The sequence below is a fragment of the Pecten maximus genome, chromosome 5 (genome assembly GCF_902652985.1).
Source record: "Pecten maximus chromosome 5, xPecMax1.1, whole genome shotgun sequence".
Classification (NCBI taxonomy): Eukaryota; Metazoa; Mollusca; class Bivalvia; order Pectinida; family Pectinidae; genus Pecten; species Pecten maximus.
Window position 1 is genome coordinate 4,336,928 of NC_047019.1, and position 15,876 is coordinate 4,352,803.

Here is a 15,876-nt window from a genome sequence, read left to right on the forward strand (position 1 = left end):
ACAAATAAAATTTACACCGTTATCTATCGCAATTTCTCTCCCTATATATCTCCCTTTCTCTCTCACTCTGAAGTTCTCTCACTTTCATTCTATATCTCATTTTATTCCATCTTTTAATCCACGTCGGTGACACATAGATCAATAGTTTACATTATCAAAATGAATCAATATATATATTTCTATTTTCATCTCATTTGGAATATTATATTTGATAATTCGCCATAAAGCGAACTACTATAATGGAAAGTTAATGAATGGAACAATGCCTCTGTAACATCACCACAAGACAATATAAATTAATATCAATTCATACTTATTGAATCGCAAAGAGACGGTCATTCAAATTGACATTTTGTCGATATTTTTTCTTGCTTGCAACATTCGCATGACAATGTATACAACACGGAGATGAACGTGCGAGATAATTTGAGTCGCAATACTTAAGCATAAAATTCATGAATATTATTTTTTTAAACTATAAAACAATATAAATATATAGAACATATTCATTGTTATGAATTGTGAGAATAAATTAATTACAACTTATGCAAGAAAGATGGATACCAGATTAATATTTGCCTATCGGACTCATACTGATTTCAAATACTTATACTTTGTGGTAACTACATAAAGCATATTACCAATATTGAAGTTAAAAAGAAGTATTTCATAAAGACAGAGATGGAAAGAAGGTGAAAAACGAAGATAAACAAAGACAGGGCATTGTCCACATTGAAAACATGGCGGTAAAGCTATCGTTAGGAAATATGTAAATGATAATATGTAAGGCACAAATGCAGCGAGAAAGCCACGGCCAGTAATGATAGTGACGTATTTAGGATTGCAGGTGAAGACGATGTGTGGATACCTTCACACTTGTAAGGATCTTCTGGAGTCTCGCCAGATGGACATTTACACGTGTATGATCCTATGGTATTGACGCACTTTGTGTTCCCATTACAATGGTGTCCGGTCTTCCCACCTTTTACTTGACATTCATCAATATCTGAAAGACAAAGCAGAGGCATAACAGGCAATCTTCAAATAAGTACGAAGATTATTGGCGACGAAGCAGACGACGCTTGACTTCCGGAACATCCGGTCTTTATATTTTTGTACGTTTAAATGCTGATATACAAATCTATTTTGTTGGAGTTTTGACGATTTTTAGTTAGAATTAAGGTATTCATCTTCGTTTGTATGAATCGGGGAAAACAAATATTAAAATGATTTAATAAATAAAAAGTAAAAATTTAATTAAAAGAAATCATAGTTACCTTCACAACGCGTTCCATCACCTGTGAAACCTATTTTACATTGACAGCCGTAGCGGGTAGCCATATTAACGCAGACAGCGTTTTCATGGCAGTCATGTCCCTTGGAGCAGAAATCAGTACCTAAAACATTAAACACAATAAAATATTCCCCGACACACACACAAGATAAAAAGTTCATGCAAATGAAAAGAAAAGTTAATTTAGATAGGTAATAGATATTAAGAAAACCATATTAATATTCACGGGAGAACACGATTTAATCAGGTTGTTTTACACCATCAACCTATTTATCTCCGAAAAAAACTTTCCAGATACACAGGAGGTTAGCAATACAATATCATTACCAACTACAGTCAATTTTCCCTTTTGTTTGTTGCTTCTATTTCAATAATCTGTTATGAGATTTGCGTACCTCCGGAACGCTTGGTTTTAGTCATTTTTCTAACGAGATCAGCTTAAAAACTGTCAGAATTTCAGTTTCGTGTGTGTCAGTTTGCACTTGTTGTTCTGTGTCTAAATCAAATGGATATATCCGTCACGAAATTTCGTATTGATTGCTATATTACTTTATTTGGATAAAGTTTCATCAACTTCATGTAATGCTCACCTTCACATACTGGGCAGCACTCGTCTTTGATATGCAATTGTTTTTCTACGGGACAGTCTAATGCCTCGCAGTTTTCTTCTGGGTCAACTCTGGTACATGCCATCCGTCCGTCCTGTAAAACAAATGTCATTTTATAATTTATAGAACAGTAAAGTAGACATACAGGGAGTTTGGTAAATAAGACTTGAATAGTTCTTTTGATAAAATCGCATAGCTGGTGCTTTAAATGATGATACATCGGTCCGATAAGAATAACAAGTGAACATGTGACTATTGTTGTCTATTAACTTTCGCTATGGAACCACGAATATGAAAACAACGAATATCATTGTATGTATTATCGTAATATTTGTGTTGCATGGGCTTACCACGAAAATGTTTACCCACGAAATAATCTGAAAGCCTCAAACCAAAAGTACACACGAATATTTCATTTCATAGTAGGAGACGATTTCTATCAAACTAGCTAAGTATTTTCAATTTCATATTTTTGATAGGGGCTGCGATGTTTTTGGAGTCCAATAATTGTATTGTACCATTAACGATCTAGGGTGCGTATTCCAATGCAGACGTATCACAGGAGCAAATGTAATTGGATATCATCGCAATTTTAATCTCCAGACACATTCTTTAAATAATGTTTCACGCACATATGTTTTTGACGTCCTAATGGAAAGTTCTTTTCTTTATTCCTTCAAATGGTTTCACAATACGCCGTACTGTATAGTCTCTTCGTAATTATATTAAAAACAAGTGTACAATTTACTTATCAATCAAGTTTTTAAAACACAATTGAAATTATTTCCAAATATCAAAGCACTCAAAAATATAAAACATATTGGTTCACGTACGTCAAAGCGAAGCTACAATAACATTATCAAGAAAAATTAAATCATCCCCCAGAAAAAAATATTTCCATTCCACAGGACTTAGCAACATCATAAGGCCTACCGCATTTCACTTCAAGAAATATTCGTACATACAAAAACTTGAAACATTCTCACCACTTTTCGAAATATTTTTGATGAACAATTGACATAAACTAATGATTATATTCTCTAAGTATTACGACCTCGGTTATATACTCTTTAAAGTCCAAAACCAATTCACTTCTGCCTTTAGTTCATTGTAAGGAACATAGGTATTGTAGTGTCTGTGCACTCGAGAGATGACGGTAATGTTGGGCTAAGTTACAGATTCTTTAACCACGAGCATTCCGCAATACATGAAGGAACGATGATGTTGCTACACAATTGTGTTCCTTTTCCATTTACCACGTCTGTTTGTGCTTAATCAATTTAGCAGTATTGTATACATCCTTACAATTTTGAAACAGAAACGAGACATGTTACTTAACATAAACTACTGAAGTGAAACAGTTCAAGGTTTCTTTCCTTGCTGATTGTCGAGTAGATGTACAGAAAATAATTTTCGTTGAATCATCATTTTTGGTATCGCTTTTGAATATGTATTTCGTTGTTGAGTCTACCATGTGATTATATATATCTATATATATTAAACTGAAATAAGCTTAGGGAGGAAACAAATATCGTTTCAATTTACCCATAATGCAATGCCTTTTTCCGAAAAAAATGAAGTCTGGGAGGGAGAAGAATATTTATGAATTGATAATAAAAAAGTAAGGTGATGTATACTTATGATAACTTGTCGCATAATGCGTTATTACTGATTCAAATGGAACATTTAAAAAAAAAAAAAAAAAACGACAAACGAAAACTGTTCTGACTTTATCCGTTACATGCTGACTTTTGTTCGACCTTCATTATTCCATTATCACAGTTAATAGATATTAACTTTATTGTAAAAAATACTTTTTCATACATGTACGAGGCCATTTATCTTGCGGATCGCGGTAAAATCCGTAAGAAATATAGATGGGTATCCTGAGGGTTTGAACGGCCACTTTTGGTACCGTCAATGAACATTCTTTGTGAGTTTCATGATGCTGTGATGCTATTTACCGAGATTGAGTTAGTGGTGCAAACGTTCTGTTTGATTGTCAGTAATATCGGGGTCAGTTGTACTCCTCACAAATAAATCTATTCACAAGGCTGAGTAGTGAATGTTAGGGAAACACATGAAATAATTAACGTTATTTACAGCCATCGAGACAGTCTGTGCGCTCGTTAGCGAATGACTGCTGCAATTAACATCAGTGAAATAATAGGTGGAAGCCACGCATTTTATCAGGAATCTAAATAACAGCAGATTGGTCTTCACTTGTGTGACCAAAAACGTTAACACATTCTGTAGACGTAAAAATGTTCGTGGTTATATTATTTTCAGAGCTATTTGCGCAGGAAGCATTAGGCTAAATGTCTATCGCACTAATTTCACCTTATATTTATACTACTTTTCATAGCAAATCATACGGGTTCACCTATGCATCATTGTTCTAATCTGGTGTATAGTTTGGTAATGCGCGAAAAATTGAGTGCGCCAAAACCAAAACGTTAACAGTACACTATGATATTACAATTTGAGAAAAAAAGATGCTTCTTAACTATCACCAACAGCTCAGTGATTGTAAAAAAAAAAAAAAAAACTGGATCCCTGTTTTACTGAACATACCTACGTTCATAATTTACTGTAACTATGCAACTGGTCTGTCCGCATAGGTCAAATGAAATTAGTGGCAGGTGATATGGGGTTATAGGATACTGTAAACATTAGTATTTTCGAGGGTTTCTTTTTTCATGATTATTGATAACAGAAGTAAATCGCGAAACAATCTACATTGGAAATAAAATTAATACAGGAAATTTATGTTCGTTTCATAATTCCCGCGAAAAATATACCTCGTTTAGTGTCAAAGCCGTAAACCCGCGAAACTTGACAAATAACATTTGCAGTATATGGTCGGCATAATGCCATTACTAGCAATTATGATGTAATTTGATATTCACGTTCAACCATATAAGTTCAGTACCTACTTGGTCTCTATCACAAAAGACGTGACCACTTTTAATATACACGAATTAAGTACTAGTAATTAGTGTTTTGAGACCGTTATAGGCGGGTGATTATGGTAATTACGGAAAGACGAATAATATAACCAATTCTATACTTACATCACAGGTACAGGTCACACACACGCGCGGAGTGATGGATTGACCGTGGTCGTAATACTTCCCGCTGTAGAAACAGTTGGCTGCAAGGGAAATACATTTCATATTAGAGTATACAGTTTATCGCGAAAACGATGAATAATTCCGAATGAGTAATACAGTACCCGTTCAAAAGGATGACAAAAATCTATACGCGGATAATGTGTTTTAAATGTTAAGTGTAATTATATCAATATGTTACAACAAAGCTGTCTGTAGTTTTTGTCATCTTCATAGGGGGGTTAGGAAGAAACAGTCTTTAAATATGGTATCAAATCTAGGAACTAATTGGATATTATGGTAAAATTAACGACTCAGTGTTGTTCCTATCTGTGAACATGATTACAAATTGGATTCCATTCGGAAAACAAGATTCGTTCCGGTATTTCGACCAAATCAAGTAATTACTGGAAAAATCAAACGATGATTCATGCTTGAAAGCCGGCTGTTTCGAGCAATCAAGAATCCATATTTATAAACAATTAATGAACATATTTTCTATTGTGTAATATACTCTAATTGGTCTTCTAAACATTTATTGAATAACTTTAGGACGAGCATGACAAATATTTGAAACCAGAGTTATTTATATTGTATCGAGACGATTTTGCACTACCATTCAATTGACGTCATACATTCATGACGTCACAATGTTGTTGAAGATGTGTTATTCCGTTAGATATATCACATTAGTTATATCATACGTGGTAGATTCTATTGATCATTTATAAAAAAAAAGGTTGTTTGAAATAAAAATTGAAAATTTAACTTTAACATTTAACGGTTGCAAAATGCTGGTTTCATTTAAAATATAGACAAATGCTTTAAACCACCGGAATTAAGAAAATGTGTGTTTATGCTTGTTTAAAGTATTAAAGGCAGTTGTTAACAATAACCAACACATTAGCCCGCCTTCCTTCATTTCACCAACAGGTTGAAGACATATGGTACCCATAAAGCATTTAATGAACGGACAACCTGTTACAAATTATTACTATTAGGCTTATTGGCAATATGATTTTTCCAGTCACGGATTTGATATAAGGACACACATAGACTCTAATATATCAGGCTCGGCAAGCTAGATGGATGGTACAACAGCTGGGAAGTTCGGCAACTAAACAGTGTCTGAGAATGATAATGGTCTTATCTAGAAGGCACTTGGGAGTCTCCCAGAATCTCTACTTTTTGTTTTCTTAAAGACGGATTTTAAAAATCTGAAATTGGTCTGCATTTTTGTTACTGTTTAAATATTTGACTTTTATTCGCTTGTACACAAGATGACGCATTTTAAAAGTACAGTACTTGCCATCAGGATTCTTCTCTTTTTTTTTTTATTCTCGGACGGTTCACGCTTGGTAAAGGAGTCACATTGAGTTCTTATTTTATCAGAATGATTTCATTCTACATTGTACTATTTTGATAATATCAGATCGGTAATATCTTTAAAAAACAACAACAAAAACCCCACAAAACATACTGTAGATAAGAAAATATCCATTCGTCTAAACACAAAAGACAAATAACCGATTAAACACTAATGCAAAGCGAACAAATCCTGAATCAACTTATCCTAGAATATTCTCATGTAGTTGGACATTATACCCATATTCCAATTTGCTTCCAAAGCGATCATATATGTATGACGATTTTCTATGTTACTGTAATATCTGATTGATGTTGAAAAGATGAAGTGTTTTTCAACAATAAGTCTTTTAAGCGAAATATATATGCTCGCATGAAATTTATATATTTTCAGGATAGGATGAAACAAATTAATAGGATATACCAATCTGTAACACACCATAATAGAAATAAAAGTTTAATTAAAATATTCAAGAACTTGTGATTAACAGTTTATTTGTTTTACATAATTTTTATTTCCAAAATAACTTCATTAATTTTGTGTATGAGATAGTCTGTGCGATTATTCATTGGCCTTAAACCTGTTTTATCAATCAAAAATAACTTCAGTTTAAACAATTGGTAAACCGAATTACATCAAAAGTCTAAAAAGCAAAGGTATTAAATGAAACTTGGCAAGCATGATGACGCTTACTGCAATACATGGATAATTTGTGCCAAGTCCTTTACCGCAATGTATATCAACGACATGCAAAGCAGGAGTTACACATCATTTTCTCCCTCACAAGTGATGTTTAATGTTTCTTCAAGGAGAACTTTATCGATTTCCCCGACAATTATACAACCTGCTTTGCCAAGAACGACCAAAATGCAAATCGACTCAAAACGCTGTCTGGTCTTAACCCGCATAATTTAAAAAACGATTCATTTCCTTGCCATTTTCAATCTAAAAAAACAGCATATTTATGTTTCCAATATACATTTGGATTTTTTACGTTCACATAAAATAAAAGTATCAAATATCAATTATGCAACTGAAAACTGCTATCAATCATGATTGGCGGATATGTAAATAAAGGACTATGAAAAGAATATTTAGATGATATGTTGGAAAATTTCGAAGATATGGCGGCGCCGAGAAAGAAAGAAAGAAAGAAAGAAAGAAAGAAAGAAAGAAAGAAAGAAGAAGGGAAAGAAAGACAGAAAGACAAAGAAACATACAGTTGTAGTGAGACTCACTGAGACAGATAGGGCAGCACTCTCCGTCTCTATATACAGGGTTTTCACATTGGACGGGCGGACAATCCACTTTCTGACATTCAACAGTGCCATTCTGAAAAACAAAAGAAATCAATCGTACTATTTAACTCTTCTATTACATTTCTATGTAAATACGAATAACTGTAGCAAGCATTTGTAAACTGAAATTATGTTCATAGAAAATACTTCTTACTTATATGTCAAATAGAGTTCAGTTATCAGTATTGCATCGGCTATTTTGCTGTTTTTATCAAAAAATATGTCAACGGTTGTAAGGTTTTGATTTAAATGTAAAGTTTATTGTTTTAAATGACATGTATCAATTCTAGTGTTAGTTATATGTTTTACAGTCTAAACGAGTCCATCTAGAGTCTTCTAACCTACATCAAACACTTATATGTAGGCAAATAACCTTTGAAGTGGTAAGATTAAAGATTTATCGCCTACATTGATCCGTCTGTTGGTTTGTGTCGTCAAACTTATATCACTTTAGTTATAGGGTTTACCGCCTACACGAGTCTGTCTATTGCTTTGTGATGTCTTACCTTTATAATATCAATCAGTTATATGCATATCAAGATCTATCAAATAGGCGTGGCTTACTTACCGCACACCTACACACAGTGCACTGATCAAGCTGCCACACCTCCCCTTCCTTCCGTAAGGTTCCATTTTGGGAACAACTCTTCAGACACTCACACTGTTCCAAGCCAAAGATTTTCTCTTCTGCCCGCAGAAGCTAGATATTGTAAAATACCAATTTATGTATTTGGCTGTATAACTGCATGACGAGTAGACAAAACTATAACGCATTTTCATATTAGTTGAAATTGTCCTGAAATATTCCATCTTGTTTTAAAACCATTATTGTATTTAGTATTTTCCAAAGTTGATCGCATTTAAAAGGGTCATCCCTTTCCCTCGAAGAAAGGCATCCATTATTTACCAGGATAAATATATGATATATTCATCAATATAGCCAAATCGAATTTATATAAATCACTCAATAAGCAAAACCTAAAACAAAGAAACAAAACGCACAAGGACGTCACCAATATATTACATTCAATCAGAATTTTAATTTAGATATGCAACCAATATAGGCTCAAATGGAAGTATAAGTTATTAACACTTACAAACTTTCACAATCCAAGATGGGAATACATTATCGCTTTGCAGCTTGTCGTTAACGATGTTTGAAGCTTGTTCTCACATAAAAAATGGACAATGTAGTCGGGATAAAATCAAGATTTCTATGCAGCTTCATGACCTTTCCATATATATAGATATGTTTGTCTCGTACTAACCACACACAGCCACGGTGGATTTCTCAATTCACCTTTTGAATTGGTGAACTAGACGATCCTAGAACATAACCCTGAAACCGTAGCAAGCTATATGGGCAATTAAAGATGTACTACTCGCGAACAGATGATAGGAAGACATATAACTAAGCAAATTAAGGCCACACTTTAGGTGTTGGCAGTGCCCCCAGTATGAAGTTGAGGAAATAATAAGATTTAGTTTTTTTACCCATAAAGATTGTTAAAACTACTGAAAAGCTAAGCTTACCTTCAGGGATAGATTCTGGTACATGGAATATATATTTTTGACTTTCTGTTCAAGAGCTTGATACTGCGCACATGTCGGACAAGCTGAAGAAGAAATGGCTAAAGTTAATCACTTTAAATCATTAAAGTCACAAATCCAATTATCCGGAATTTCCTCTGTATGCGTTATATAAAATTTGTTGTCTTTCTTATTGCAAAGTAATCAATTTTACTCTTGCAAGTATCTGGATTTTGTAACACTTGTGAAACACATTACCTGCAGATTGATTCAAAATTGATCTTAACATGCTTTGGGCGTTATGGTTTACGCTGCTTTTTAATGTTTTTCCAAGCGTAATCCACAAACACTGAGGAGTCAAGGTTGGTTTACAATTTACGATGTATATTGTTTTGTTACGTATTACAGCTATTGCACAACTTGCCAGGAGTGAACATAGGGTAATTTGGTAAAGTGACCCAAATCTCCTTCCTAAAATTCCAAGCGTATTTGGCAATAACTTAATAAATGCAAATGTCGACATATGTGTTTGGATATAATGTAAAAGTTTAACTACTAAATCTACAAGTCTCATTTCACATTTACTTAAAAAGAAATTTGTTACATAGATTAACATTGGGAGGAGACAGATATACATGTCCAATTTAACAAAAAAATCACATCTATTATATTTTAGAAGCACATTATATTTGTACCACACATAATTATCGAGAATTAGCATATCATAATACAAACAAGTATTTTAATGAATTAGTCTATAATATCCTCTAATGATTTTCCAAAAAATCCAGATTTTCCAAATTGCATTATCTGTTTCTTACAATGGTAAGTTCCATACATTCATTGAGTACTGAGGAACAAGGAACATAGCCGAGAGTAGTTGTATAATTCATCTTAAAACCTTAAAATTTAGAATGATGTTTTATTCAAAATTTTAACTTTAAAGAATTTCCTTAAGTTAAGGAACAGTGACCCAATATTGGACTGCTACGGCCCTAGTTGTATCAATATTCCTGGAATTTCTAAAAGAATCCCTTGACTTACAAATCACTCGTACGGAAGCATTACATAATTTTCGGAGTGTTCCAACACTAAAATTGTTTCCTTAAATACAATAATGCTTTCACATAGAACATTTTAAGTTAAGGAATTTTTCAAAAAGTAAAGGAACATTGCTGAAACTGTAGCCAGGAATATTAAAACAACATCAACTTTAAAGTTGCTTACACTGAATAATCATGATATCTTTGTTTTTCATGCACTGAAACATCAACCTTAGCAAACCACATCCACAAGGTGGTCGAATGGTATGCGCTTATCTCAGACATTTAAATAGGGAGCAGAAAACAATACATACCAGTATCCTGTTGTGGACATTGTAACAGATAGCCATGCGCCTGTGTTACTATTTTTACATCTTGCAAAGCCCCCTACAAAAAGGGTGAGAAAAGACATGATAAGTCAAATGACTACAATGCAATGCGTGAATCACTCGAACCTGATAACAAAAACATGGCATGTTTTTTCTGTCTGTTTACGCATTGAAAGGGTTGTTTTAAGTCGCCCCATTTCTCGGTACTTCCTTTCGAACTCTATCTCGCATTCAATATATCATGCATCATAAAAAAACGTAACTATTTATTACAATAAACATCAACCGTCAACATCGTGTATGGTATTGATACAAAGTACAATGCATAATTAAATTTAATATAAACACTGCAATGAAACACCGGTAAATCACCAACTGTAATATCGTCAGGACGAGTGGATTGGCGTGTGTGAACTTAAGAGACAAAGAATGTGACAAAATGGTAAGGCATGTATGTAGATTTCCGTACGACAAAACGCCATGTATATCTGCCTCTAAAGCACTGTCTGAAAGGTGAGACAACAGCCAATTGTTGTCTGGACTAACGCTATTTGTGCACAACTGAGTTACATGGACAACGGAACACCAATTACTCGTTAAAAATGTATCTTGTGGTATATGCTAAACAACGTTGTTATATCATCAAGGTAATTAAAAGGGTTTCTCAAGTATGGGGAAAATAGCATGTTTGCCAAAATCGTTAAAGACTAAAGTTTCTTTATAGAGCTGTACCTACAGAGTAGACTGGAACGTGGGAATATGATGTTACACCTTAAAGGAAAATGGTTATAACTTGTGAAAATGTTTGTCAGAAATGAAAACATAGACCCGTTAAAAGATGGCGATGATGATGGCGGTGATGATATGGCAGAAGGTGTCTAAATCATCTCGTTCATCTCTCTTGCCGTCTATAAAATCAAACACGCAACATCTTTTTGGTGATTGATGCAAGAACCTCTCCCTGAGAACCCATCCGAGTTTCTAGAATGATTGACAGGCTACAACACCTGAGAGTCTATATTATAGAGGTCGACCTCACTAACACAGTGCATAACGTTAATCTGGTTTAATCTGTTTTGAAAGTGGCAAACTGTGTTTGCCAAAAATGTCAAAACAAGAAAAGTGAATTATCGAATTTCTTAATTCCTTGCTTTCGACAGAAATGATGGACCACAGGTATTCTAATTTTTAACAGACATAACTTATTGTGTTTTGAGATAAGATTAAACTTTCGCGGTATGAGAATGTATCAGGGACAGACGGAAGAATCAATACTTTTATGCAAGAAGCACATCTATTTTTTTCCCAAGCGACAGACATTTGCAGACGAAATAACATCAAACAAACCTGAACTGAAACGGTCGACAATGGAGGTCAACGAGTGCACATATTTGGTAACGGAAGTGGATAACACACGTCACCGATTGGCATTAAAATGGCTTAAAACTTAACATTTATAAGAGAAGACAGAAGAGATATGGATCAGCGTGGATGTGCTGTCCTATTTAGAACACATCACGTGCTTCAACTCCAATAAACACAAGTGGATGGGAAAATTGGAATTTGGAATGCCTCGTCTTTTTATTACTCACTTGTAGCGCTAAGTGTGGGTGTTGACGGGGTATGACATAATTTTAGAATTAGACACAACATTATCTACGTTATAGAGATTAACTCCAGCTTTACGTACCCCTCCATTAGAGCATGAATGCACGTGAGAGCACGCGACGACATGAGGGTGTTTTCTCTGCCTGATTCTTTTGCTGATACTGAGCTTACATACTCTTTTCAAAACAGATTACAGGTGTCTTTCAAACAAATCAGTGTTCAGGAACATGTTTCTTTATCAAACCGCTCTCTCAGCGAACAGTAGTTGGTAAACGTAACAGCAATACGGCAAGCATTGATAGGTTCTTCATCATCGAGTTTAAAACTCAAGTACAAAATGTTTTAAAACGATGGTAAAGATATTAAGGAAAACATATATAGGAAACGTCTTTATTTCATTGTCAAAATGGCATGTCATTTTTTTTTTTTATAAATATAGATAAAGTTCGCTAATCTCGAAGAAATTTTATCTGCAGTTTGAATAGACAAGTTGATCATTCTGCTTATAGTCAGGTGTCATTCTTGTATCCAATAGGGAGAGTGCTACCAAGAGGTAAAAAGATGGAAATAAACAAAGTTGGAATCGGGTTTCCAACCAGCGTTTGATGTCTGCGCCCATCAATAAACTCTGTCAGAGCGTTGATGTACTCCTATCAATTTAAGACACCCCCAACGAACGCGGAGGTTGGCGCTACAATAGGAATGGTTAAACCATTAATTGTACAGTAAGACCTATTCTACCGCCATTGAACCGGCATGCTCGGTACATACTCATTGACATTGAGACCGGGTAGTTATCCATGAATGAAACTAGTGCTTAAACAAATCTGTAAACTGTTATGACCCAAAATGTCTAAGTTATCTTTCTTGGTAATGCATAAATCTCTTAAAATACTATATGTTTTATTATTTTTCGTGTGCTTTTTATTCAATATCGTTATAGAATTTTATCTTAAGTCTTTTAGAATGAAATGCATCAAACGTCTTATTAAGCACGTCCTTCAGGATACATTACATTATAAATTGTATTTCTTTTGATGAAAGCAGGGAACTAGATGTATATACATACATTATATGTTTCACGTCCTGTTTAGACTACTCATTCGTTAAGGTTTCTAAAACACTAAGATGGATCTTGACAATTTTTGTACTTTGGCAAAAAATTAATGTGGATCTCGACAATTTTTGTATTTTTGCAAAACATTAATGCGATCTCGACAATTTTTGTACTTTGGCAAAAAATTAATGTGGATCTTGACAATTTTTGTACTTTGGCAAAAAATTAATGTGGATCTTGACAATTTTTGTACTTTGGCAAAAAATTAATGTGGATCTTGACAATTTTTGTACTTTGGCAAAAAAATTAATGTGGATCTTGACAATTTTTGTACTTTGGCAAAACATTAATGTGGATCTTGACAATTTTTGTACCTTAGCAAAAAATTAATGTGGATCTGGACAATTTTTGTACTTTGGCAAAAAATTAATGTGGATCTTGACAATTTTGGTACTTTGGCAAAACATTAATGTGGATCTTGACAATTTTTGTACTTTGGCAAAACATTAATGTGGATCTTGACAATTTTTGTACCTTAGCAAAAAATTAATGTGGATCTTGACAATTTTTGTACTTTGGCAAAACATTAATGTGGATCTTGACAATTTTTGTACCTTAGCAAAAAATTAATGTGGATCTTGACAATTTTTGTACTTTGGCAAAACATTAATGTGGATCTCGACAATTTTAGTACTTTGTTAAACTGTATTATGCGGCCGATCTGTGGTCGAAAAAGGCAACAATATGTCAACCAACTTAGCTTGTATTTCATGAGGGCAGAAAATGTCGAAAATGTGTCCAGGCAAATCTTTTGAAGTAAGGTAATGTCATGGTACATGCATTTCAACACAGAAGTTAAGTTTTAATTAAGTGTGTAAATGATTTGAAGCACCTCTTGACCGGTCTACATTTGACGCCCGACCTAACTCACAATGACATTACAATGGTTTTATCAAAGAACCGACTGGTCATTTCTCTGGCTTAACCATCATCGTTTGCTGTGATTCATTAGCACTGAATGGGGCGTGGGCGAGAGATAGACGGACAAGTCAGACTGGACATACCTGTCAAATGTACATCTATTATACCGGTATATCCTCATATACTAGTAGTATACCATCAAACCATCAAGCCGCCAAGAAAGTCATTGATTCAAAAGTACAATAGGATGCTGCAATTCATACAGATTTAAACAATGGGGAATAGTAAGCTGGCGGATAAATTAGAAAATGTGTTATATTGACGGATTATAATTCTTCACATTCAGACAACGTGCATGTACAGCATATTCATGTACAACGCACAACTCGAAGAACATCATATCTCTCCTGAACGGTTTTTCTTCTAGTTATCGCTGAATGCAGAAGCACTATGTACATGGCTTGATATATTTATATAGTAGAGATAAGGGGATCCAGCTCGTTTGATTGCCGGCTGTGTAATTAGTCCACGTTTCACGTGCAGTCTGACACCCACGTGCATGTTTTGTCTGCAACACAATGTGTGGCGCGCTACATGTGGAGAACCAGTTATAGATATTATCATTGTAACATTTGATTATCCGAGAATTTAAAGTCATAATTAAGATATGTATCTAATGGAATACAGGATGTCGGATTGAGCATGTTAACAGGAGTGCTGTATAACAGGTCGAGTATCAGCTGGGGAGTAACTACTGCATATTAGATGTATTTCTTGTCTTTAGAATGTTTGTTTTACCGTTATTAACATTCAGTGTTGTAATGTCGAATTAGAATATGGCGCCTGCTGTGAGGTCTTTGCATACGGTTCACCTATAATATCACTCAACACAGGAGGAAATGTTGGTTAGTCCTCTATCAAAATCCTGATGAGAATTGGTAGACGCAACAAGTCTGTACTGCTCTAGACAGCGAAGAGTAAGAAATATATCGTTTGGTGTTTTTGTTATATATGAATTGATTAGGCAAATGTATATATACTGTATAGTTTCCGTGTTTCAAAAAGTTCAAAATTTCACATTTCGCTATTTTCACACATTAGACAGTTCCACAAATTAATGTTGAAATATAACTTATCCCTGAATTTGAATAGGGTGTTGTCATAATATTACGAATGTCAACCGTCTTTCCGTAGGTAGTGTTTTGCCGAAAAAAAATAATACACAAGAAGTATATGGGGAACGAAGATTTATGGTTTTGCATATATTGATGAAATATTGTAATATAAAGTTGAAGTTTATTCTCAACTCATAACTGGAAGTACCGTTGAGAACCGGGCATTGGGAAATTGGCATTTAAAAGTCTAATGGTAGAGGCCGTAAGTTGTTGAACCTATATTATCCATCATTCAGAATCTGAAGACATTGTTCAAAAAATCAGCTTCTGATTAGAGATGTATTGGGCTTTCATTATCCACAACGCATTCACGATAATTTCTCGAAAATCATAATGTCCTAATCTTTAAAACTACGATGATTTATATATACATGTAGCTATATGCATTCTTATACAATTCTTCAGCAGACATTAACCAATCTTCTTAAAGAACTTCTTTTCCTGAAAGAGGGTTAAAGAACGCCAGGTCACAGTACAAATAGGCTTAACATTAATTATTTTTTACGCTTTTGAAACAAAGGTAACATGTACATCATA

The 15,876-nt window shown here is 34.1% G+C and overlaps 1 protein-coding gene across 1 annotated transcript in view; it reads right to left on the reverse strand.

Moving 5' to 3' along the window:
• The window catches only part of LOC117326713 (protein kinase C-binding protein NELL1-like), a 101,127-nt gene that overhangs the window by 16,490 nt on the left and 68,761 nt on the right, over positions 1–15,876 (reverse strand). The window contains exons 5-12 of the mRNA XM_033883436.1: positions 10,564–10,636; positions 9,210–9,292; positions 8,245–8,376; positions 7,617–7,710; positions 4,977–5,056; positions 1,885–1,996; positions 1,278–1,397; positions 761–1,006 (exon numbers count right to left, since the gene is read on the reverse strand). Coding sequence (XP_033739327.1) covers positions 761–1,006; positions 1,278–1,397; positions 1,885–1,996; positions 4,977–5,056; positions 7,617–7,710; positions 8,245–8,376; positions 9,210–9,292; positions 10,564–10,636 — 940 coding nt within the window. The remainder of the gene's footprint in view (positions 1–760; positions 1,007–1,277; positions 1,398–1,884; positions 1,997–4,976; positions 5,057–7,616; positions 7,711–8,244; positions 8,377–9,209; positions 9,293–10,563; positions 10,637–15,876) is intronic.